Raw genomic sequence first — 24,275 nt, 5'->3', positions numbered from 1 at the left:
TCCTCAGTTGCTGGCACCATGTTCTCAGCTCATCTTATACTTTTCATGTCCCAGCCCTGAAACTATTCATTTCTCTAGGAAGCCCAGGATCCTTGTAGTAGAGAAGAGTGTTTAGAACCCTCAAATGTGGGCACTAAATGCCTTTGCTACTTGGTTGCTTGCTGGCCCTTTTAGTGGACATAAATAAAAAATAGATTTCCTGTTTATCATATACTTACAAATATTTCCATATTTAAGGGCCATGCTTTCAGTATAGATTCCCAGAATTTGAGTGATTGGCTCAAATAGTATGAATATTTTTAAGACTATTGATCCTTATTATACACTCGTTTTCCAAATGCCTTGATTATATGAAACTTTTTCTTTACTATATGTTTACCTGAACTAGACATCTTAATTGTTTTTTTCTAATTATGTCAGGAGTATAAAAATATACTTTAAAAAATTTAACTTCTTCTGATTTCCAGTGAAACTTAGCATCTTTCTAGTTGTGCTTCTTCTTTAGTAAATTATTTATTCTAGTCCTTTTTCCTTTAGCATTTGCAATGTTTCAAGACTTTTTTTTTTTCCTTTGGTTGTCTATTTGATTAGGTATTGTGCATACTTAACCTGTGGACTTTTTTTCTAACTCAATAGATTTTTCCAGTAAAACACAGAGATAATTTTTCCTAGTTAATAATTAGCAAAAAAATCTGCAGTGTGATCAAATAAAAATCAAACGTGAGGTATATGAGAAATAGGTTAAACAGGTTACTTTTTTACTAATAGTGTCAAAGAATAATATAAAAACTTGATCTTCCTCAGTTACATTACTTTCTTTTGTGAATGTGATTTCTAAAAAAAAAAAAGAAAATGAAACAGTTAAAACTTACAGGTTTTGTTATTTTCTTGTTCTTTTTGACTGAATCCCTAACCCTGTCCACAAAGCCTCAAGATGTAGGTAAGAAATTTACTTGTATCTTAGCTAAGGAATAACTAGTTGGGATAATTTCTTATTTTCTTACCTTGTTTCATTTCCATTTAATTTTTCACCCCCCCCCCCCCCCCCCCCCCCGCCGCCATGAGTTTATATGTACTGGTCAGATATCCTGAACTAACCTTCCCAGATTTTGTATTTTTGTGGCCATATTACCCAATTTTTAGACAGAGATGGTAGTTATCACACTCGGGAAATGGACACCAGCTTTATGGCAGTATAGAAAGTGTTGCTGAAATATGTAATTTGGATTTGAAAATACTAGTATTGCTTGAAAACGTATATCATGTATGTTAAGAGTGGAACATCAAGTATGAATTGGGATTTCTCAATAATCTTTGGGTGTCCAACATATCTCCCAACTAGGTGATAAACACCTTTAGGGCATGCAGAACACAGCTTCTTCCAACTAACTGTACAGTTTATAAATATCCTCAAGTCTGTACATACCCATAAACCTGGCCAACACAGTGTCAGTTTGCAGGGAAGGGTGACATACTTTTTCTCCCCAAAGGGGAAACATTTTGAACTTCATTTCTTGAGAAAATGTGTCTTTTTAAATCCCTGGGGCAAGGAGAAAGGACTTTTTTGTAACTTGCACAAGGGTGCCATAAGCATTGCATTGGCCCTGAAAAATGTGGATTGTATCTTACTTTCGTCCCCCCTACAGTGCCCGCTCTTGAGACCAGTCACAGGGCTTGAAGAATGGTCATTCCTGAGTTCGTCTCCTTTGCTCTTTTTAAAGACTTCTTCAAAAATCCTGTAGATTTCTGCCTCTTCAATATCTTCTTCAATATCTTTTGCATCGACGTTTTCTTTTGCATTTCCATTACTCTTAACAAAATTCATGTCTTGCTAATTTCTCAATAGAACAATTACAAAAGTTTTTAATGGGCTCGTGGGTCTTGCTTTTTGTGTTTTGTATCCATTCATTCTTCCATCCATCTAATTTATAAATAGTTCTTGTCACTTTCTATTTGTCAGGTACTGTGTCTATTTCTAATTCCCTGAACATTATATATACTACTACATGGCTGGTATGTCTTAACATATAGAAATGATCATATTAAGCGATACTTCATTGTGGTTTTGATTTGCATTTCCCTGATGATTAGTGATGTTGAACTTCTTTTTGTATGTCTGTTGGCCACTTCTATGTCTTCTTTCCAAAAATGTCTATTCAGATCCTCTTCCCCTTTTTTTTTTTACTTGGATTGAGTTTTGTTTGTTTGTTTGTTTGCTTTTTGGTATTGAGTTGTATAAGTTCTTTATATATTTTGGATAGTAACTCCTTACTGAATATAATATTTGCAAATATTTTCTCCCGTTCAGTAAGTTGCTGTTTATCTTATTGATGGTTTGTGTCTCTGTGGGTCTTTGGTGGTTGCATATAAATTAGACAAAAAATAACAAGTGTTGGTGAGGATGTGGAGAAAAATGAACACTTGTGCACTGTTGGTGGGAATATAAAATGGTGCAGCCACTGTGGAAAACAGTATGGGGGTTCCTCAAAAAATTAAAACTAGAAGTGCCATGAACCAGTAATGCCTCTACTGGGTATTTACCCAATGAAAATGACAACACTTATTTGAAGGATATGTACCCCTATGTTTATTGCAGCATTATTTGCAATAGCCAACATATAAAAGCAATCCAAGTGTCCATCAATAAATGAATGTATAAAGAAGATGTGGTATAAATACATACAACAGAATGTTACTCAGCCATAAAAAAAATTAATAAGATCTCGCCGTTTGTGACAGCATGGATGGACCTAGAGGGTATTATGCTTTGTGAAATTAGTCAGACTGAGAAAGACAAATACCATATGATTTCACTTATATGTAGAATCTAAAATAGAAAACGAACAAACAAGCAGAAAACCCAGACCCTAAATACAGAAAACAAACTGGTGGTTGTCAAAGGGAAGGTGGGTGAAATAAATAAATGGGATTAAGAAGTGCAAACTTCCAGTTATAAAGTAAATAAATACGTCATGGAGATGACAAGCACAACATAAGGAATACAGTCACTAATATTGCAATAATGTTTTATGGGTGACAGATGGTGACTACATTTATTGTGGTAAACGTTGAGTAGTATATAGAATTGTCTAATCAGTATGCTGTACAACTGAAACGAATACAGCACTGTATGTTAATTATACCTCAATTAAAAAAAAGAATAATCACATTACTATTCTGTATAAACATTTTTAACGGATCTTCATAGCTTCTAATTGAAGCCCAAACTCCTAGGCTTTATATGCAAGACCTCCAAAATATGGATCCAAGTCCTTTCTATCGTAGTTTTTGTTCTTTATGACCCACTCTTTCATGAAAGTAAATTAATTTACTTTCCCCACATATATCTCAAAATCTCTTATCTTTGTAATTTTACTCATCATTTTCTCCACACAGAGAGAAGAGCGTCCTCATTTCACTGCTATGTGCATTTTTTCAGACTCAACTCATATGCCACTCTTCCTATAATCCTTTTCTGGTTTCTCACCCAGGGATCATAAAGCATTCTTGTCATATACTTACCCACATTACTTTAGAATATCATGTACATTCTAAACTGGATTATAGTCATGTTCGTAAGTCACGTGCACAGTGAGTACTTAGAGACCTGAGGTCCAGGGGAGATGTCTTAATTATTACTGATTGCCTCATAGTGTCCAGCACAATACCTTGCAAAAGTAAGGACTCTATAAAAATAGGCTATGTGGACAAATATAAGTGTGTTCCTTGGGAGGGAATCGATGATTTTAGATTGGTCCAGAGATGATCTAAATATCTGTGTCTTGCTAGCATCATAAACTATATTAACTACTAGCACACTATGATATCTTTTGTTAGGCCCTGTGGAAGCATTACATCACATATCATTTAACCTTCATTTGACTCTTCTAGTCATACATGATAGACACTTAGCATGGACATGGTGCTTGGATTTGGCATTTGTGGCTGAGGAGCCGTCAGTGGCAAATCCGAAGGCTGGACCCAGATTTGAAATTATGTCAAGTCAATTCAACTTAATGGATATGTCTGGAGTACATAGTAAGCTGTGATAAAGATCTCATATTTGGTTCATATGACTTTTCTCCTTCTTGTGAAGTATGCCAAATTATTTTCTACAATGAGTTTTCCTTTTTATACTTTATAAATTTAGATATCATGCAGTTATTTGGTGGGAAAATGTTTAAATACCAGGATACATAATAACCTAAATATGGTTGCTTTTCAGATGATGTCAGTATTACTCAGAAATTTATAGAGGAGAATGTTGGATATATGTGAGTTTCTCTAAACTATTTTTTTAAATTTTATTTATTTATTTTTGAAAGAGACAGAGTGGGGGGGGGGGGTGAGGAGGGACAGACAGAGAGGGAGACAGAGAATCCCAAGGAGGCTCTGAGTTGTCAGCACAGAACCTGATGTGGGGCTCGAACTTGCAAGTTTTGAAATCATGACCTGAGCTGAAACCAAGAGTCAAACACTTAACCGACTGAACCACCCAGGTGCCCCTCTCTAAATTATTTTTGATGATGATGGTGTTTATCATGATCTTATCTGATATATTTCAGAAATGTCAATGCTTCTCAAAAGTAATTCAATGCAATAGAAAGCCATATTTAAAAAGTAAATACAGTATTACTCACAAAATTCAGATGAGGCAATTGAATTGTCAAAAATTATAAAATTTATGGCCCTCAGACATTGATAATGTCCTGAGACTATTCAGCAAGTTAATGTTTCTACAAGTTTTTGTTGGACAGAAGTGGAGATCCTTCGGGTGATCACTGTGTACCCTGTGGACTGTTACAGCACCATCATCATATTTGCTCAATATATTCAGGAGGCCTCCTTCGAAGAAGTGGAGATGTTGGTAAAAACCATGACAGAATATAGAGATAAATGCTTGGCTGACATGACACTCCCAGAGTGTTCCAAATTAGCTGTAAGTAAATTGTCTGTATTTCTTAAACAAATAAGCCTATTTTTCAAACAGAATTTTTGGCTTGAAATATAAAAAAAAGAGATGCTTTATGCCCCATTATATTGTTAGTTTGCCTGACTTTGGAATTTAGGATAAGGTGTTTTCCTCGCAGAGATGCAATTCTGCATTATGATGCACTTGGCTATGAGATTGCAGCCATGCCATATGTATGTAGGCAAGGGGGGCAACCAATAGTCTGACAAAGTGCACAAAAGTACAGAGGTACCCTCCTTAGCTGCCTCTTTCAATGCATGCTTTACCATCACACCCCCTTTTTCTTAGCCTCTGCCAAATAGAGTCACCATCTGCATTTCTGGAAGACTATTACTAACAACTACTGCTAATACTTTACCGATACATTCACTCTCCGGCCTTTTCACCTTAAGAGTAAAGGAAAAAAAAAAGCTGTTATATAAGGGAAATGTAGGCAGCAAAGAAGGAATAAGAGATTAAAGGGCCCCAGGATAAGACAGAGAAAGTTTCCCCAAGTGTGGGATGGCTGTCAAAGGTGTGGGTAAGAACGCTTTGCTAGTAATTTTGGGAAAATTGGACTTTCCTTCGCAAAGGGTGACACTCATTAGTCACTGTATTTATTGTGTCATCTCAGAAAGCTGAAAAACTTTACAACGAATAAAAGATGCCCTTTACTTTTTTGTTGTCTAGAATGATGTTTTACTGGAAAATATATGTGCTTTGGAGGGACTTCCACAAAAGCATAATTTTTCACACTGCTGCAGTAAGGTCGACTTGGAAAAAAAACTTTGTTTCTTCCATCATAAGAAAGCTGATGTAGGATTTCTGCCCCCTCTTCCTACCTTGGATCCTGAAGAGAAATGCCAGACTTATAAAAATAACAGAGAATCTTTTCTGAACAAGTAAGTTTACTTTTAGTAGAAGAATTATCTAATTGAAGAACTATTCTCAGGCAAAGTCCAATACCTCTTCCAAAGGAACATAGCTTGTTTCATTGAGGGATGAATCCATTCAACATGTGTTGTGTGTCAGATTCTGTGTCCAGTGTTCACGGTATAAATATGAACAAGATATGCAACCTACTTTCAAGATTCTTTCAGTAATGATATACATTTTTCAGTGTGGCAAGTCCTAGGACAGAGTGTGTGCGTGGTGCCAATCTGCTACTGGAGGGAATAATCTGGTTTTCTTAAAGGGAAGGTGCAGCTTTTACTGAGGGTAAATATTAAATCAATGGATATCTACCAAAAATGGGTTTTCAATAGTACAGTAATTGCAGAAGCAGAGGACTTCTTTTCCTGGAAAGCTGGTGTGCTCATCAAAACTTAAATTATAAGTTTATTTGAACATAAGTAAATAAAATCCTCAAATCTCAAACAGAGTATACACAAGTAATTGCCCTTTGAATGTGGAAGGAAGAGCCGCTGACCATCTGGCAGCCGCAGGAAGGAAGGAAGGACAGCAGCCTTAGTTCAGTGTTCAGGATGAAAACTAACCATCACTCTGATTTTGAAGTTTGAAACTTAATTGATAAAACTTTTATTGGAGACTAGATAATGTTGCTTTATATTGAAGGCTTACCTTCAGTTTTACAACTTGATATTCTTGTCTTTCCCTATCTTTCCATCCCTCATCTACCTTTTTTTTTTCATTTTTATTCTGTGTTTTTCCCTTTTCCTTTCCTTCTCTTTTTTTCTTTTATAGTTATATATATGAAGTTTCCAGAAGGAACCCCTTTGTTTTTGCCCCTACCCTTCTAACTGTGGCTGCTCGTTTTGAGGAGATGACTAAAACATGTTGTGAAGAACAAGACAAAGCTAACTGCTTTCGAACAAAAGTGAGCATTGCACTGTCCCAAAAATAAAATAAACGTTGAAAAAAAAATTAAAAAAAAAAAAGGGGGCGCCTGGGTGGCGCAGTCGGTTAAGCGTCCGACTTCAGCCAGGTCACCATCTCGCGGTCCGGGAGTTCGAGCCCCACGTCAGGCTCTGGGCTGATGGCTCAGAGCCTGGAGCCTGTTTCCGATTCTGTGTCTCCCTCTCTCTCTGTCCCTCCCCCGTTCATGCTTTGTCTCTCTCTGTCCCAAAAATAAAATAAAAGTTGAAAAAAAAATTAAAAAAAAAAAGTGAGCATTGCATTTATGTTATTAAAATGGTAAGCGGTGACCCCAAACTGCAGGTCCTCACTTAAAGGTAAATTATAGCAAAGGGTTGTTTATCATTTATCAGTCATTTCCTTGCCACTTCCACTGGTTTTTCAACCCTTTGGCCACTGGCTGCTGATTTAAATTTCTTACTACTTGAGACCTTGAAAGACAATTGCCTATTTCCGGGGTCTTTCTTCTGGCATTGTCTTCCATGTAAATTGGAAGAAAGCCCTAGTGAGTGAATATCTAGGGTAAAGGTGTCATTTTATCATCTCTCCTGGACATGTCCTCTTTTGACTACCCATAAAATTTAATCATCCCAATAGAGGTGCACAAGCTCACAGCACACTGCACCGCTTACCTTCCCATCAAGTGTAATTCAGTCATCAGGAAGACTGGCCTAACTTTTATAATGTGCCACAAATGCATATTTCTTTTGATATATAAACTTATCAGGATAAAAATCCCATTGATTTTCTGTTTCTGAGCAAATTTTGGAAAATGTGATTGACATGTAGTTAAGAAATAAGAGATTGGTGGGATTTTGCTCTTGCTTCAATAGAATCTTCTCTTTTTCCCTCAGGCAGAACCTGTCATACAATATTTAAAAGCATCATCTTCTTTTCAAAAAAATGTCTGTGGGGCACTTATAAAATTTGGATTGCAAGTCTTAGAATCTATGTGAGTTTTACAATATGTATCTTGTCTTTACTTATATTTTCTCCTCTGTGTCCCATTTTTGTGAAATTGTTGATGACTTTTGATTTTTACTCCTCTCCAGGGGTGTTGAGGTGGGTCTCAGTCCACATGGATAGCTCAGAACCAGGACATTAGGTCAGAATGCAAGAAGACCTGGGAGGTGGGGCAACCCCAGAGAGAAAGAAGGTTACTTCTGAGATATTCTTTGGTTAGTTGGAAATCTGAATTGGTCTGGGAGTTCCCAATCAGGGTTTTAAAGCGTTCAAGTGCTTTAGATGTGATGCATCCATCCATCTTTGACTCTAATGACTAGGAGGCAGCCTTATAAGGATAAATTTTATCTCAAGTGCTCATCCTCACTAATTAGTAATGGTGCTGTTGCATATCTTTAGAAAAATTCTGAGATCTCAAATAGATCAGCAGGAAAGTGTTCTGTGACGGGCTATGCCTGCCATGAGCTCACCACAGGAAGCGGTGGTCTTCACAAAATGTGTTTTGCTATAAAAGTATGGAAGGGGGAATATCTCGCAGAACTTTTTATTCCAGTCCTGGTCTGGGACTCGAAATATCAGCCTAGGAGTTTCCAAGTGATCATGCAGGCTGTACAACATATAAACAGCTATTTGGTAAAGATATCTGTGAAAAAACAAGGGTACTAATTCTTACTGCAGCTATTTATACTGTATCAGCAAAGAATTCTCTCTTATTTTACTTGACGTTCAAGTTGTTTCCGTGGTTCCTCATTTTTTTTTCCAGAAATGTTGCTATACTTAGTCAAAAATTTCCCAAGATTGAATTTAAGGAACTTACCTCCCTTCTAGAGGATGTTTCTTCCAAGTACGATGGATGCTGTGAAGGGGATGCTGTGCAGTGCATCCGTGGCAGGGTAAATATTTTCTAAAACCAAGTAAAAATCATGATTGTGGGCAGCCATTTTTAAATTCTGAAGTTGTCCTAGGTTTGTTGTGGCTACTTTACCACAACGAAATCAGAATGTTAATAAATTGTTAAATAATAACAAAATAAATAAAACAGAAAATGATATATCAACAAATAAGGTCAAGTAAATTTTTTTTTAATACATGGGATTGATTGTTGTTAGATTACTCAGCAGATTCTATTTATATGGCTAAACATCCTTGACATAAACTTTAGGAATTTAGAATTTGTGAACATTCACTCAAGGCAGACTGAAGTGTTCTTTAATATTGTGACTCTTCTACTCTTAAATACAGAAAACAAACTAAGAGTTGATGAGGGGGGTGGGGGGGGAAGGGAGGAAAATGGATGATGGGCTTTGAGGAGGGCACTTGTTGGGATGAGCCCTGGGTGTTGTATGTAAGCAATGAACCACGGGAATCTACCCCAAAAAGCCAGAGCACACTTTGCACACTGTATGTTAGCCAATTTGACAACAAATTATATATATTAAAAAAATACTTTTCAAAAAAAATATTGCTACTCTTCTTTTAGAGATATTAGAAATTAAATAGTAAAACTCAGAGAATGGAAATACCATTGTATTTTTAAGAATGGCTTCCTCTGAGTTTCCTCCAGCTATTTAGGAGAAGTATTTTCAAATAAGTGGATATGTTAATTTGAAATAACTATTACACTATTCTTCAAAGTGATTTTCTAAAAGTCTGGATTTTTAGGATATACTTACTGGTAAACGTATTGACTTAGTTTAAGTTGTTCAGTAAAAGTTTAAGTGCACATAAAAGTAACACAATTTTATTAAAAATAATCCTGCCTTCTTAGTTGAAATGAGACTTTTTCTCAGTGACTTTTAATTAGTTTTACTGTTTTAAACTCACAGTGAAACTGTATGTTAATTAATTAACTTGAATTTTAAAATATAAAGATATATACACTTTATTTCAAGCAGGGACAACAGATGTCCCAAAGAATTATTTTGTTCTTAATCAGACTTCAATTAAAAGCAATCTCACTCACTACTTAGTTTTGTATTGTTTGTTTATGGAAGTATGGGCTTTATAATATTAAATATTATATACTATAATTAGAGTATAATTTAAGAGTTTTCTGTGAAGTATGAAGCTGAAATGAAGAGATCATATTATGTCCTTAATATCCCTTTTTAAAATGCCTTCATGGAGAAATAAGAGGAACTAAATTGTAGTTTATTCAAGACAGAAGTGAATTCCAGACATTAAGAGATGTGCTGTCCAGAACTGTGATGGCTTTCAGTGAGATGTGTAGATGTTTGCAAAGACTGGCTTCCTGGTTCTGTATGGTTTGTTGGGAACATGGTACCAACCACCCCCATTCCATATTTCAATTCAACCCAGAGCTTCATCCCATTCCTCATCCTCAATGTTTGCCAGAAGAAGATCCTGGGCAGAAGGAACAGCTTGAGTAAAGTCAGAGAGACCTGGAATGGCCTGGCATTTTATGGAACTCAGCATAGTACATGTGAAGCTGGAATAGAGAGGAGGAAGAATGTGCAGGCTCACACTGGAGAGTCTGGAGAAGGGATTAGGGACCAGATCAGTTTTAAAAAAACTATCCAACTTGGCAGAGCCTGGGTGGCTCAACTCTTGATTTTGGCTTAGGTCATGATCCCAGGGTCTTGGGATTGAGCTCCATGCCTGGCTCTGTGCAAAGCATGGAACCTCCTTAAGATTCTGTCTCTCTTTCTTTTCCTCTGCCTCTCTTCCCTGCTTCTGCACTCTCTCTCAAATTAAAAAATAAAAAGCAATTGTCCAACTAATGTGTAAATAAGAAAACTTCACCTTCTCTCTTATTCTCACAATTTCATGTAGGGGTCATAATCGGGATAAATAGGAGAGACAGTAAGGTTTTCTGTTTTGTACACTATTTGATAATTTGAACAGTTTCCAATTAGTAATAACCATAGGAAAATGATAACAATGAGTAGGAAAGCTTCTTATGTTTGAGAAGTCTTTATCTGGTAGTTGCTACAGTAGTTCATTTACTTACCATTTTTTCATTCGCCTTTTAAATATTTATTGAGTTTCTACTTTGTGTTGGCAATATAGTTTCAGGCCACGAGGGAAGAAAGACATCTAGTATTATAGATATTATAGTCGCATGTCTTTGGTGGCCTTCATTGAAACACAGGTGAATTCTTATGGGAAAGAAACAACATTTAGAATTTAAAATGCCAATATATCACACGAATAAGAGTAAAGTATTTAATATTTAACAATAAAATGTAAATGTATAATGGAGTCTATTTTCATAATTATCATTTAAAATCTTGAGAAATAAAACTTGCATTCATATGAAAGCTTCATGTGCGCTAAATGAATACAAAATTTAAGTAAATATTATTATCAAATTATCTGAAGGAACAACTCCAGATGTCATGCTCATGGTTGGTTTTGCATGCAACCATTTCATTGTGAAGGAAAATCCGGCCCTCAAGAAATTAGTAAAATAAATTAATTTTTCACTCTTATTTTGTACAGAGCAAAGTTATGAGCCATATTTGCTTAAAACAAGATTCCATCTCCAGCAAAATCAAAGAGTGCTGTGAAAAGAAAATACCAGAGCGTGGCGAGTGCATAATTTCCTCAAATAAAGATGACAGACCAAAGGACTTATCTCTAAGAGAAGCAAAATTTACTGAAAGCGAAAATGTGTGTGAAGAACGAGATGCTAATCAAACGAGCTTCATGGCTGAGTAACATAAGTCTATACTGAAATTTATAAGGCAAACAGAAACTTATGATTTGACCTATTTCAGCTAATTTGGGTGGGAGGAATGAGAACCATTGAAATCACTGGGCATCACATAATTTTTAAAAATCCTGGCTACAGATTACAGTATTTTCACATGATTTTAAAAAGATGCAACTGTGTTATTACAGGGATGGCTAACATTTATTGAGTGCTTGATACGTGCCAGACAATGGGCTGACTACTTTATGTAGGTTATCTATTTTAATTCTTGTAGCAGTCATGTAAAACCAATACGATTACCCCCATTTTTTTCAGACAAGTAAACTGAGGTACAGAGCAGTTAAATAACTTATTGAAGATTCATAGCTAAAAGCTGGCAGAGTAAGGATTTGACCTGAGGAGATCTGGTCTTAGAAGTTCCAGGCTGAACTGCCATGCTATACCTTTCCATAGCCGTCAAAGGGAAGCTAGTGGACGTGGAACCAAAGGGACTAGATTTGAGTCCTGTTGAATCACTAGAACAAGTTAACTTCTTTGTGTTTTACAACATCATATATAAAATTCATGTAAGAATATTCATCCATTCATTCTAAGTTTATTGGTAATGAAATATAATTCAGGGACTATAGTAGGTTAGACAGGACTTTTATCCTCGGTAAGCTTTCATCAATAGGGGATGTGATGGGGGAAGAGACAGACTTCTAAGTAAATGAGTGCAAGACATGCTTCTATTTTCAGTAGCACTATGTAATATGTAATGTGGGCACAGAGGAGGAAGTGGTCAATTGTACCCAAGAAACCTGGGAAGGCTCGGTAGGGAGGAGGTACTTAAAGAAAATTTGGTAATCTAGACAGAAGGGGTAGATCATGGATAAAAGTCTAAAACCACTTGGTGCATTTGTGGCTTTGTGTAGGGTATTTGTGGTGAGAGTCGAGGGTAGCGAGAAGTATACGGGGTCAGATCACACAGGCATGCTAAGTAACAAGATGCCACTAAAGGGCTTTCACTGAAGAATAAGGAAGGACAAAATCACTTTTGTTTTTTAGAAACTTCATCTGGAATGAATCCCAGTTTGGGGCTTAGGTGGTTGGGTAAGTAGTTTTCAGATTCAATGAGATGGGAAGTATGGGTTGAAGGTTTTGTGGGAAAGAGAATATGTTTGGATCTGACCACACTGACTTTGAGCTACCTGTAGAGTAATTAATTAGGAAGGTCACAAGACAATTTTTTTAGCATAGTTGACACACAACTTCTCATTAATTTCAAATGTACAGCATAGTGATTTGACAAGTTTATACGTTATGCTAGGTTCATCACCAAGTGTAGTTACCATCTGACCCCATATGTCACTGTTACAAGACCAGTGACTATATTCCCTATGCTGAGTCTTTTATTCCCATGACTTATTTATCCCATAACTGGAACCCTGCATCTCCCACTTCCCTTTACTTATCTTGCCCATCACCCCCCCTCAGCAGCCATCAGTTTGTTCTGTGTATTTATAGGTCTGATTCTGCTGTTTTTGTTTATTCGCTTGTTTTTAGTTTTGCTTTATTTTTTTTCCACTCATACATATTTGTCTTTTGCAGTCTGACTACTTTAGCATAATACCTTCCAGGCCCATCCATATTGTCTCAAATATCATGAGACAATTTTATATATGAACCCAGAGCTCTGGAAGATACAGATTATGGAAAACTTATCAAATTTTAAGTGCTTCTCATCTACTAACCAATTTAATTTTCAGAACAACCCTTTATGGTTAGAACACTTTTACCCTCCTCATCTTACAGGTAAGGAGACTGAAGCACAGAAGTAAAGTAACTTGCTCCCAAGTCACACAGATATTACGGGGTGGAGCCAGGACTCAAAGGCAAGCCGTCTGGCTCCAGACTCCTTTTCTTAGAAGCACTGTGCTCTATTGCTTCTCACGAGTGTATGAACTCAAATTAAACTTAACAAAATGATACAGGTAGTTTCACTTATCCTGACACATGTGCTCACCAAGTGGAAGCAAGTTTTTCATCATCATCATCATCATAATCATCACCCAACATAGTGTTTGAGTAGAAATCACAAAGCAACAGTGAGCACGCTGAGCCAGAAACAGAGTTGTAAGGAGTAGTCTTTCTGGATGTAAACTTTTGGCACAAGACCTCAATGGATCTGCCTCAAGGGTAGGCTTCTAGGAGTTTTTGTTTGCAGCATTTTGGTTGGGTGTTTTTTTTAGTTGTGGTTTTATTCCTGGAGAAGGGTCCTGGCTTACATCAGATATTAAAAGGAAGGAGTCCTCGATTCTCTGAAGGTTAAACACTGTTGCTTTAGGGCCTGGGAATATATTCCACAGATAAGGTTGAGAAGGTGGATGGAGAAGCAGGAGAGACGATGTCAGAAAGACCAAGATTAATCAAGGAAATCAAAGGCTGCGAAACAGAAAGAGATATAAGGAGTTGCCTGGAATTGAGAAACTTTTGTGAGGTGTTGCTCTCACAAAGCATAGAAAGCCATTTTAACTTACTCTGAACAGATAAGAGTTTTTTTATGAAGAAGATTGTAAATAGCACAACTGAGGTGCTTAGAGAAGGTACCCCTCTCCTGCAAAGAGAGTCAACTTGGTTTGGAAAAAGAATGAAGTAGGCATCCTATGAAACATAGGTTCAAATGTTGCGCTTCCATTAATAGCAAGGTACTTACCCCATCTGGGACTTTTCCTCAGTTATAAAATAGTACATATCTTGAGGACTTAGTGAAGTTAAACGAGAAAAGTGTTTCCAGCAGCTAGGAAGCGTTTCTTTATCTCTTATGCTCAGAGCTTGAGCCAGTGCTAGCACCTACTAAGGGCTTAATAAGTGTTAGCCTCTTTTCTCTCGCTTTCCCATTTCTCCCCAAATCACACTGCCTATCCCCTTGGAGCCTCTCATTGGGGTCACGGAAACCATTGCCAATGACTTAGCGCTAGAGGGGTGTTTACTCCCATATTTGACAAGTGACAGGATGAAGTAATGGGTAAAGCTGTTTCCCAGTCTCTCACCGAAGCGGCCCTGGAGTGGGGAGCAAGCCATATTTCCACCATCTCAAGTTGGAGGTGTGAATGTATTTTCCAACAGAATTCTACCCCACATGTATTTTCTAAAGTATTGGTGGCATGATACACTATTTCTGATGTTTTATGGATTAAATCATTTTATAATTAACTCTGAATAACTCTAATCCTTCTATTCTCTCAAGTGAAAACAGTTAGTGGAGAACATGCTACAGAAGAGAATTTTGCAAAATAGATCTCCCGTAGTCAAAATACCCTCTTAAATCACTGCCTGAGCAAACCTGAGGAAGAAGTTAGCATCTGAGAGCAGACTCAGTATTACAAGATCTGACTAGCTTAAAAGATGGAAGGATTTGGTATTTTGTTTTTTCTCTAAGTTCTAATGTTCAAATTATTTTACACATCACAGGTTTCTCTATGAATACTCAAGGAGACATCCAGAACTGTCTACACCAGAGCTTTTAAGAATCGCTGGCGTGTACGAGGATCTTCTGAAAGAGTGTTGTCACACAGAAAACCCTCCAGACTGTTACCGCCACGCGGTAGGTTCTACTGTTCTGGGCTCACAGAACTAAACAAAACAAAGCCAAACAACAAACACTTCAAAACTGAATCAAAGTTTTACTGTAGTTTAGGGGGTAGAAATGTGCTTGACCAATCTGAGTCTACTTTAATTTTTTTTTTTTAATGTTTATTTTTTTTTTGAGAGACAGAAACAGAGCACAAACAGGGGGAGGGGCAGAGAGAGGGAGATACAGAATCCAAAGCAGGCTCCAGGCTCTGAGCTGTCAGCAGAGAGCCTGTCGCAGGGCTTGAACTCATGAACTGTGAGATTATGACCTGAGTCGAAGTCAGACACTTAACCGACTGAGCCACCCAGGCACCCCATCTGAGTCTACTTTAAACTCAGTGAAGGACGATCATTGGGAAGATTGACATCATGTTAGGTTTCTGCACAACGCTTTGAACTACTAATTCTGGGTATTAATGCAAAAAAGATCTTCCCACTAAATATTTTACACTTATATCTTTATTTATGTATTCTGCATTTTATTAAGCCATATTGGATTTTTTTATGATTGCAAAAGTAATAAATGATTATTGACGATTATTAGGAAAATCCCCAAAGTTACAAAGACAAAATATAAAAACTGTGATACTGTCACTGAGAAATAGCTGTAATTAGCATTTTCTTTCATCTTTTCTATGCAAACATGCATATATGTGTGTGCACGTTTAAAAATAAGATTGGAGGGGTGCCTGGGTGGCTCAGTCGGTTAAGCTTCCGACTTCGGCTCAGGTCATGATCTCCCGGTCTGTGGGTTCGAGCCCCGCGTCGAGCTCTGTGCTGACCCTCAGAGCCTGGAGCCTGTTTTCGGTTTCTGTGTCTCCCTCTCTCTCTGCCCCTCCCCTGTTCACACTCTGTCTCTGTCTCAAAAATAAACAAACGCAAAAAAAAAAAAAATTAAAAAAAAAAAGATTGGAATAGTACTTTCTTAAGAAATGTTTACATCTAGGGCACCTGGGTAGCTCAGTCGTTTGAGCGTCCAACTTCAGCTCAGGTCATGATCTTGGGGTTCATGAGTTCAAGCCCCACGTGGGGCTCCCTGCTGTCAGCCTGTCAGCACAGAGCCTACTTCGGATCCTCTGTCCTGCTCTCTCTGCCCTTCCCCCACTTGCGCTCTCCCCAAACAATAAATACATTTTTTAAAAAAGAAAAATATTTGTGTCTATTTTTTAGTTACTATCACAGCAAATTTGTTAGGTCATTAAACGGACTTCAAAATATACTTTATTTTAAATGATGGAATTTCATCATAGTAATTTATTCAACTGTCCTACCGTGTAGTGCACGTTTTAAACATTTGACTAGGTTTTAAATTTTTTAAGTGCCCCTGAAGTGAGTATCTCATTTCATTCCTCTTTATTAATATTTATGACTCTTGTCCTAAGTTAGATTATCGGAAGGGAAATTATTAGGTCACAGTATATAGACTTAAAAAAAACACATTTGATCCAAACGGTCAAGTTACTTTCTAGAAAGTTTTATCAGCATACAGTCCTACAACGGTGCTTGACAATACTCACTTCACCCCCTCCCCGCCAATCTCCCAAACCCTCATTGTCACCATCACTGCACATGGAAATTAACTTTGTTAGATTTAAAAAAAATAGTGACTGTGTTTTAAGCATTTATTTGATTTTTAAATGAAATTAGGTCTTTCCCATCTTATTTTAGCTATTGCAGTTATAAATTTCTTGTGAACAAGTTATTCGTGCCCATTATCCATTTTCCTGTTGAAATTAGTGTGTTTTAGTATCAATTCATAGTCATCCCTTATGTATTACAGAAATTAATTATTTGACATTTCAAATTCGTTTCTCATTCATTTGATATGTGCTGCTTTTTGCCTTATTTAAAAAATTGCTTCCACCTGCCATAAAAGCCACCTTACACCCATTCATATTTGAGCCATGAAACAAGAAGGCTTGACTTCCAGTCTAGCTTTGTCCCTAATGAGAAAGTCTGTTCCTGACCTTCGAATGAATGAATCATAAGTGCTAGAAAATTCTGGGGTTTTTTTCATATGGAGGCACAATTTGTCCCACAGCATCCATCCACTGGTGTGTAGTTTTCTGTCTGGCCACTCAGTAGATAGCCAATTTTATGCTGCACGAGATAGAGTTTGTCAAATATTTGAAGACAATTGTTGGAGTTTTAAAGTTCCAATTCTAAATGATGAAAAGGAGGGTATAAAATAAAGATAAATGTGATGTAAAATGTTCTGTAGTCACACTCACTGGCTGGGTCATTCTAAGGCAAGTCATTTGACTTCAGAAGAGGCTAATTTCCTTTATGTAAAAATGAGAGCTTGCTCTGGCCAGTTGAAAGTGATAATCAGTTACGCTCATTGTCAACATAAGATTTGAATTATACTTTGTAAACTGGGAAGCTCTAAAAACTGTACATGATGACGAAACATTTGCAGATTTCAAATTTTAGCGTAAACCATATCTGTGTTTATAGCTGAGAAGATTTCAGTACTTACACACATGGATTAAAAAAAAACCCTACTCTCCATTTAGCGAGCAATGAGTGGTAATGATAGTTTGAAAATACTATGCAAATAAAAAAAGCTATTTGTCAAGTTGACATGAAGCTTGTGTTTACGTTTTAGATAAAATGTTCCTGAATATGCTTGTTCTTATTTTTAGGAACACAGATTCAACGAGACAACTGAGAAAAGCCTCAAGATAGTACAACGAGAATGTGAACGTTCCCAGAATTTGGGGAAGGAGGACTTGAAATACTAGTAAGTTGCTTGCTTACAAGTAGGTTGGCACTTGTGACCAGGATAAAATAAAGAGTGCCACAAAGTTTCAAAAATTCAACTCAGCCTTTCAGTTATAGCAAGTTCATAAACTGGGAAAGAATAAAAACACAAAAGTCAAGAATGCATATTGAGCTGTCATAGTAAGCCTTTACCAGGAATGACGCTAGAAGTTAAAGAAATACAGGATTCTATGGGGCGCCTGGGTGGCTCAGTCCATCAAGTGTCCAACTTTGGCTCAGGTCATGATCTCGCAGTTCGCGGGTGTAAGTCCAGGGTTGGGCTCTGTGCTGACAGCTCAGAGCCTGGAGCCTGCTTGGGATTCTGTGTCTCCCTCTCTCTCTCTCTCTCTGTCTCCCCTGCTCACACTCTGTTTCTCTCTCTCTCTCTCAAAAATAAATAAATATTACAAAAAATTTTTTAAAAAAATACAGGATTTTAGAAAATTGATCCTGTAATACTTTAGTTTTTGCTTGGTCTTGCTTTTCTCAATCCCAAAATAGAATCTCTGGATTCTGACCTATTTGGGAGGGCAGGAGAGACAGCGAACTTCAGATTGTTACAATTTCCCAGGCAAAGATGGTTTGCCCAGAATTTGAGCCCACCTTACCAAGTTTACAGAAATAATTCTGGTTTTGCTTAACATTTTAATATTTATTTTTTTAGTGTCCTTGTTAGTATTTGTGAGCAATACACAGTTTATTCTGGATTTTCTGAATTAATTACCAGACTAATATAGTGTGCATTTAAACCAAGCATCTTCAAATCAAAACAGTTTAAAAAATACGATTTCACTGTCGCTTCAGTGAAGAGAAGTCAAACTCAGCCCATTAAAGATATTAGTTTCCTTCATCTCTGATTACCCTTTCCAACATATATCTATTAAATTCTCCCTTTAAAATGTTTACTAATCATGCAGATTTCAAGCAGTATTTTACACATTAGCCAAAGTATTTGCTTCCAGGGAGCTCCTATACCCACAGGTAAGACAGGATGGGCAAATCTGAGACTTTCTGAGAATACCATGAAATTATAAGGAAGCCAAAAATGCAGAGTGTGGGAAAAGAGGTAGTAAAGAGACAGTTATCTATCATTTTATGGGAGAGCTGTGGTTCACATTGCCCTTACATTGGTTGTCCCTAGACTTGAAGAGTTAGGGTTTCAAGCAGCTAGACAAGGGAAAACGGGTATTCGGTTTTGTTTAGAACCAATTAGACAACTGTTCTTTCAGCTACCTTATCAAACTCACAAAGATAGCCCCCCAGCTCTCCACTGAAGAACTGACCTTTCTTGGCAAGGAAATGGTGACAGCTTTGACCACCTGCTGCACACTGAGTGAAGAGTTTGCCTGCGTTGATAATTTGGTAAGCGTCGCGCGTGTACCTAATTATTCCTAAAAAAGAAAAACAAAAGGAAGAAAAGAAATCTGCTGCACTAATTGATTTATAACCATTAGGCTGTTATCTACCTTTCTTCATTGTTTCAACATTGTTAAGCAAGGAATGTCAAAGTTCTTTGGGGAGGCTCACTGCATCACAATCCTAAGAAGCAAGAGAATGTTTTAAATATTTTCTTGGGGTTCTCCAAATCATCTCTCTTACTTCTTCTTATTACTAATTTCTTATGTGTAATTTGTTAGGGCAAAAGGCAGGAATAATGACATTGCTTCAGAACAATATAAGAAGCTTTATAATTTTAAGTAAAGTTACAAATTCAGTCTTGCCCCACAGTGTCGGTAAGAGACTTGATGCTTCCTGCCCAATCACAACTTGGGTGTATCTCTTTAGGGTTGGGATGGAGACTACTCTGGGGAACATCCGAGGAAGAGAATAAATCTAAGGGCCACAGTGTTTGGCTGTCATTTTCAGTTGGCTGTTTTGCAGCTCTTTGTTCACAATTACAGATTTGTATATATGCTAACAAGAAATTAACCTATAGGCATTTGAATTACAATGGCTTGAAACTTTATCATAATGCGAGCTTCTACTTTGCTTCGCGTGTAGTGTTATGTTTATAAGTGCATGGGTTTTTCTGAGTACAGTTAATAATCACCTTAGGACAATCTAACGATTTATCTAACCATATTTCAAAACTATTCAAGTTTTAAAGTTATATTTGAATTCCATCATTCGTTGGCACAGATGGATTTAGTTCTTGGAGAGTTATGTGGAATAAATGAAAATCGGAACATCAACCCTGATGTGGACCACTGTTGCAAAACCAACTTTGCCTTCAGAAGGTCCTGCTTTGAAGGTTTGGAAGCTGATAAAGCATATGTACCTCCATCTACCTTTCAAGGTTTATTTACCTTTCACACAGACTTATGCCAGGCTCATAAGGAGGAGCTCCAGAGAAAGAAAGACAGGTATAAGCATTCTCTTCCATTCATCTTTTCTTCAGCCTGAAGGCACATAATGTATTAATGGGAAGGTGTACTATTAATGCATATGTGATTTTGGTGTTATAATCCTATTCCTTGCCTCAAATTGTCCAATCTCTCCCATTCAGAAAAACACTGGAGCATATTTATTGCCATTGCTTATAAGTCAAAACCTAGCTAGTGTTTTCTTCTGCTAGACTTGGAGTGTCTAATACACTACGATTTGCAAAGGTGAGTTAGGGCAGCCAGCATAAAAGCTCATGGGCAAGTTCATAATGAACTGGGCTTTCTTGAGGGAATGGCATAGATGTTTGCCTCCAGAATCTTGCTTAATGTTTGAAAAAAGGAGAGGCCCAAAAGGGACAAGACTGTTAGTTTTGTTTTCTTGCACAATGTTATAAATGCTAAAGAATAAGGTTTTTTCGGGGAGGGGGAAGGAATTAGGTAGTGTCTCTATCAAATTGAGTGGAAACAGCATTCAGCTACTGAGAAAGAGGGAATAGAGGTTGTTTTGAGAATGGATTTTCTAGAAAGATCAAAAGTAATCACGTAATCTACAATTCTGTGCATAATGAAGACCTAATATATGTTTACATTTGATGTCATTTTGTTTATAATTACATAACCTTCCAAAGAATGTTACCATGAAATGCATCCCATAAGTTGAGCGGGAAAGTTTCAGAAAATCCCTTCAAAGTGGAATATCTTAACTTCTTATATTCATCCAAATCAAGACCCCCAAGACATGTGATACTGTGACAAGCATTTAGGAGAAGGAGAGCTTAAGAAAGAAATCTTTAATGAATTCTATTTGACATCTTTGGGTCACAGGTTTCTTGTCAATGTAGTGAAGCTAAAGCCTGAGCTTCCAGATGCGGAGCTGCGGTCATTGCTTACAGATTTCACTAATGTGGTGGTCAAGTGTTGCCAAGCAGAGGGGCCTGAAGCCTGCTTTAATGAAGAGGTAGTCCTATTTCTTTTCCATTGAAATTCAGCTGGTATTCGTGGTCAAATAAAATAAAATGGAACTTCCAACGGGACCTTGCTTCCTCTGTCTCTGAGGCCTGAGGGCACAGTTCCCGCAAGGCTAACATGCGGATGTCTCTGTCTCCTTGGTGACAACATGGTGTAAGAAAAGATGTCAGGAGAACCTGGGTTCTAATGCCAGTAGTCCTGGTCATGTAACTTAAACCAAACCGTAGTTCATCATCTATAAATGAGGATGGTAATAATTATCCTTGAATTTATACCATTGGCCCTTACTCTTCTGTTTTCCATCACGCATCAGCTAAACAAGACAAATAGCCAAACTGACTTGCAAAGGAAATCATCATCAGCTCTGAAGGGAGGGGAGCAGTAAGGGTATTAGTATGTGAATTCTCTCAGGGGATGGCTGTCTCACCTTCCTGGGACCCCTTATCCCAGAAACCCCTCCACTGGCAATACATGTGTGTGAAGTGAGGAGCTGGGGGGTGAATGTAGTGAGGGGGGAGAGAGTAGAAGTGCTCCCTGCTCGTCCTCCCTCTAGTGGCTGGAGTCTCTCACCAACTTGCTGTGTTCCAGGATTCTCAGGCACCTGTGAATACCAGCCCCAATGGATGGCTGCTTAGAAGTGTCTCTTCACAGATTTCCCACTTCCTTTCTCACTATTTCTTTCCCGGCAATTCCCACATCACCCTAGACTCACAATTCACGCGCGCACACACAACTGGGGCCACTTGTGCCCTTCCTGCGTCCTCACAGACACGGACTCACACGCAGCTTTCGACAGCCCTCTACTTTGTCCAAATGGGTGCTTAGTCTGTGGGAATGCTGTGTGTGTGCGTGGTTCAAATCGTTAGCTTAAAAAATACGTTTAACGCAATCAGAGGTGCTTAACAGCTGGCATTTACTTGAGTGAGTGTGTACATTGAGGCCATGGAAAGGGAGGGATGAATTCACTGGCAGTTCATAAAAGGCACTTGAAGAAACGGTGTTCATTGTCTCCCTGTACAGCATGGGACTGCTTTCGTTTTTCTTTTCAAAATTCAAGGGGACATGCTTCTCCAAATTTAAATAATAACGTCTTAAATTTTTCTATGTGTTTTTGTTTCTTTTTCCCACCTCTCAGGGCCCCAAAGTGGCAGCCAAATGCTAGGCTGCTTGAGAAATACAAAGTAAAACCCGCCAAAGGTAATACCCGCTTATTTCAGTCAAATGCCAAATGTATTTGTAGCTGGTTTGGTCCACTGGGGCTTCTCCCTTCTCATGCTGCAGTGTCTATTTCTGGTTCGTTGCATGTGCCTTGGACCTCAAACCCCACCTTCATCCTCTAACGTCTCTCTGGGTGTGTTTGTGGTGGCACCTTCTCTCACTGTTCAAGCTTTCTGAGTAGCCTTTCTTCTTTCTCTTCCGCCTTTTTCCCACCGCAATCTGCTGTCTGGACCAGAACAGAGAGGCGATTGAAACTCTGAATATTGACAAGAGGAGGGGTTAGGATGGGCAGACAGGGCTGAGAGAGAGAGAGAGAGAGAGAGAAGGTGGGGGACGGGCAGAGAGAGAGAGGATCCCAAGCAGGCTCCACACTGTCAGTGCAGGGCTCAAACTCACAAACCGTGAGATCATGACCTGAGCTGAAATCAAGAGTCTGAGGCTTGCCTGACTGAGCCACCCAGATGCCCCCTCAGTAAACCCGTTCTACGAGTCTTACTGCAACAGCATGTACATAAATGCAGAGCGATATATTTGTGATTTCACAAAGATATGTAAAGGATGCCCTCTCCTCCGCAGTTTATGTAAGACTCATACACAAACCTCAGGAACAAAATGATGTTCAAGTGTCGGGGAAGAGAGACCTGGACAGAAAGTAGGTTTGGATTTACAAGAAGCACAACATAGTTACCACGCACAGTTTATTTATTTATTTATTTATTTATTTAAAAAAATTGTTAATGTGTGTTTATTTTTGCGAGACAGAGAGTCAGACAGAGCACAAGCGGGGTAGGGGCACAGAGAGAGGGAGACAAAGAAACCGAAGCAGGCCCCAGGCTCTGAGCTGTCAGCACAGAGCCCGACGCGGGGCTCGAACTCACAGACTGCGAGATCATGACCTGAGTCGAAGGTGGATGCTTAACTGCCTGAGCCACCCGGGTGCTCTACCGCACACAGGACTTCCCATCGCCCAAGTTACACTATTTCACATTCTTGTGCCGCATAAGATGCTATTTTTTCTTCCCAGGTTGTGGGGAAAAGAGGAACACCGACTTGACCTGCTTCCTATCCGTCCTGTGGTGGATTTTACTTTCTGAGAAGAACACAATGAAACGATTCTTCTGTAACCTTTACCTGAAATCGTGTTATTGTAGCAAGCAATAAACAACAAAATCATCAAGTTATTTCTCAAAGACAGATGTCATGTGTCAACTTGATAACAAAATTAAACAATCAAGATTCACTCATTCTATCAGAATCTTTGGCTCAATGGTACACAGCTCCAAGGGACATGGGGCTCCAAGACAGCAATGGTGTGGACAGAATCCTCACAGATGCTGTTCTTGCTGCTACTGGGAGAGAAATGGGGAGCTGAGGGCAGGAAGCATTGCTGTTGCTGTCGCCCATACTACCAGCTGGCACTGAATGTTTTCAGTGTAGCCAACATTGTCCTGAGTACTTTTCATGCACTATCTCATTTAATCCTAACAATTCTATGCAGGAGATATCATTTGAATTCCCACTGTACAAATAGGCAACTTGAGTCTCGGGGGGATAAACGAATCTGTTCAATGTCATACAACTGGTAACTGGCAGAACCAAGGTTTGAATCTGAGTCCTCTAATCCCAGAACTATATTTTGTACACAGTACCTCCTAGGTGTGGCCATGTTGAATGACAAACAAAATCTGTTATTCGTAGAGAGGGAGGAGCACCCACGATCCTTGACAATGGCTCTTTTCTCCCGCTATTCCGAGCCATAATTGCTGTGAATGCTGGAGATGTAAGTGCTTGTCAGTCATGTCTCAGGAGAGCGTGGTGGGAACAGAGAGGAGACGAAGGTTGGTCATGGGCTCAGGGCCTG

The 24,275-nt window shown here is 38.3% G+C and overlaps 1 protein-coding gene across 1 annotated transcript; it reads left to right on the top strand.

Moving 5' to 3' along the window:
* Positions 1–810: 810 nt before the first annotated feature.
* Positions 811–23,595, top strand: AFM (afamin). Its single transcript, XM_043572490.1, has 15 exons — positions 811–940; positions 4,226–4,274; positions 4,807–4,939; positions 5,642–5,853; positions 6,656–6,788; positions 7,681–7,778; positions 8,553–8,682; positions 11,252–11,466; positions 14,919–15,051; positions 17,726–17,823; positions 19,073–19,205; positions 19,983–20,206; positions 21,053–21,185; positions 22,332–22,393; positions 23,439–23,595. The coding sequence occupies exons 1-14, from the start codon at positions 853–855 to the stop codon at positions 22,356–22,358; spliced, it is 1,806 nt and encodes a 601-aa protein (XP_043428425.1). The 5' UTR covers positions 811–852; the 3' UTR covers positions 22,359–22,393; positions 23,439–23,595.
* Positions 23,596–24,275: the final 680 nt, after the last annotated feature.

Source organism: Prionailurus bengalensis, chromosome B1 (assembly GCF_016509475.1).
Source record: "Prionailurus bengalensis isolate Pbe53 chromosome B1, Fcat_Pben_1.1_paternal_pri, whole genome shotgun sequence".
Classification (NCBI taxonomy): domain Eukaryota; kingdom Metazoa; phylum Chordata; class Mammalia; order Carnivora; family Felidae; genus Prionailurus; species Prionailurus bengalensis.
This window is presented reverse-complemented; position numbering and strand designations above follow the sequence as displayed.

Excerpts from the sequence above, each read along its gene's own strand:
- AFM (XM_043572490.1), top strand. The coding sequence starts at position 853 with ATGAAACAGTTAAAACTTACAGGTTTTGTTATTTTCTTGTTCTTTTTG. Across the intron at positions 19,206-19,982 it reads TTGCCTGCGTTGATAATTTG|ATGGATTTAGTTCTTGGAGA; the intron begins GTAAGCGTCGCG and ends TCGTTGGCACAG. Across the intron at positions 20,207-21,052 it reads CTCCAGAGAAAGAAAGACAG|GTTTCTTGTCAATGTAGTGA; the intron begins GTATAAGCATTC and ends TTTGGGTCACAG.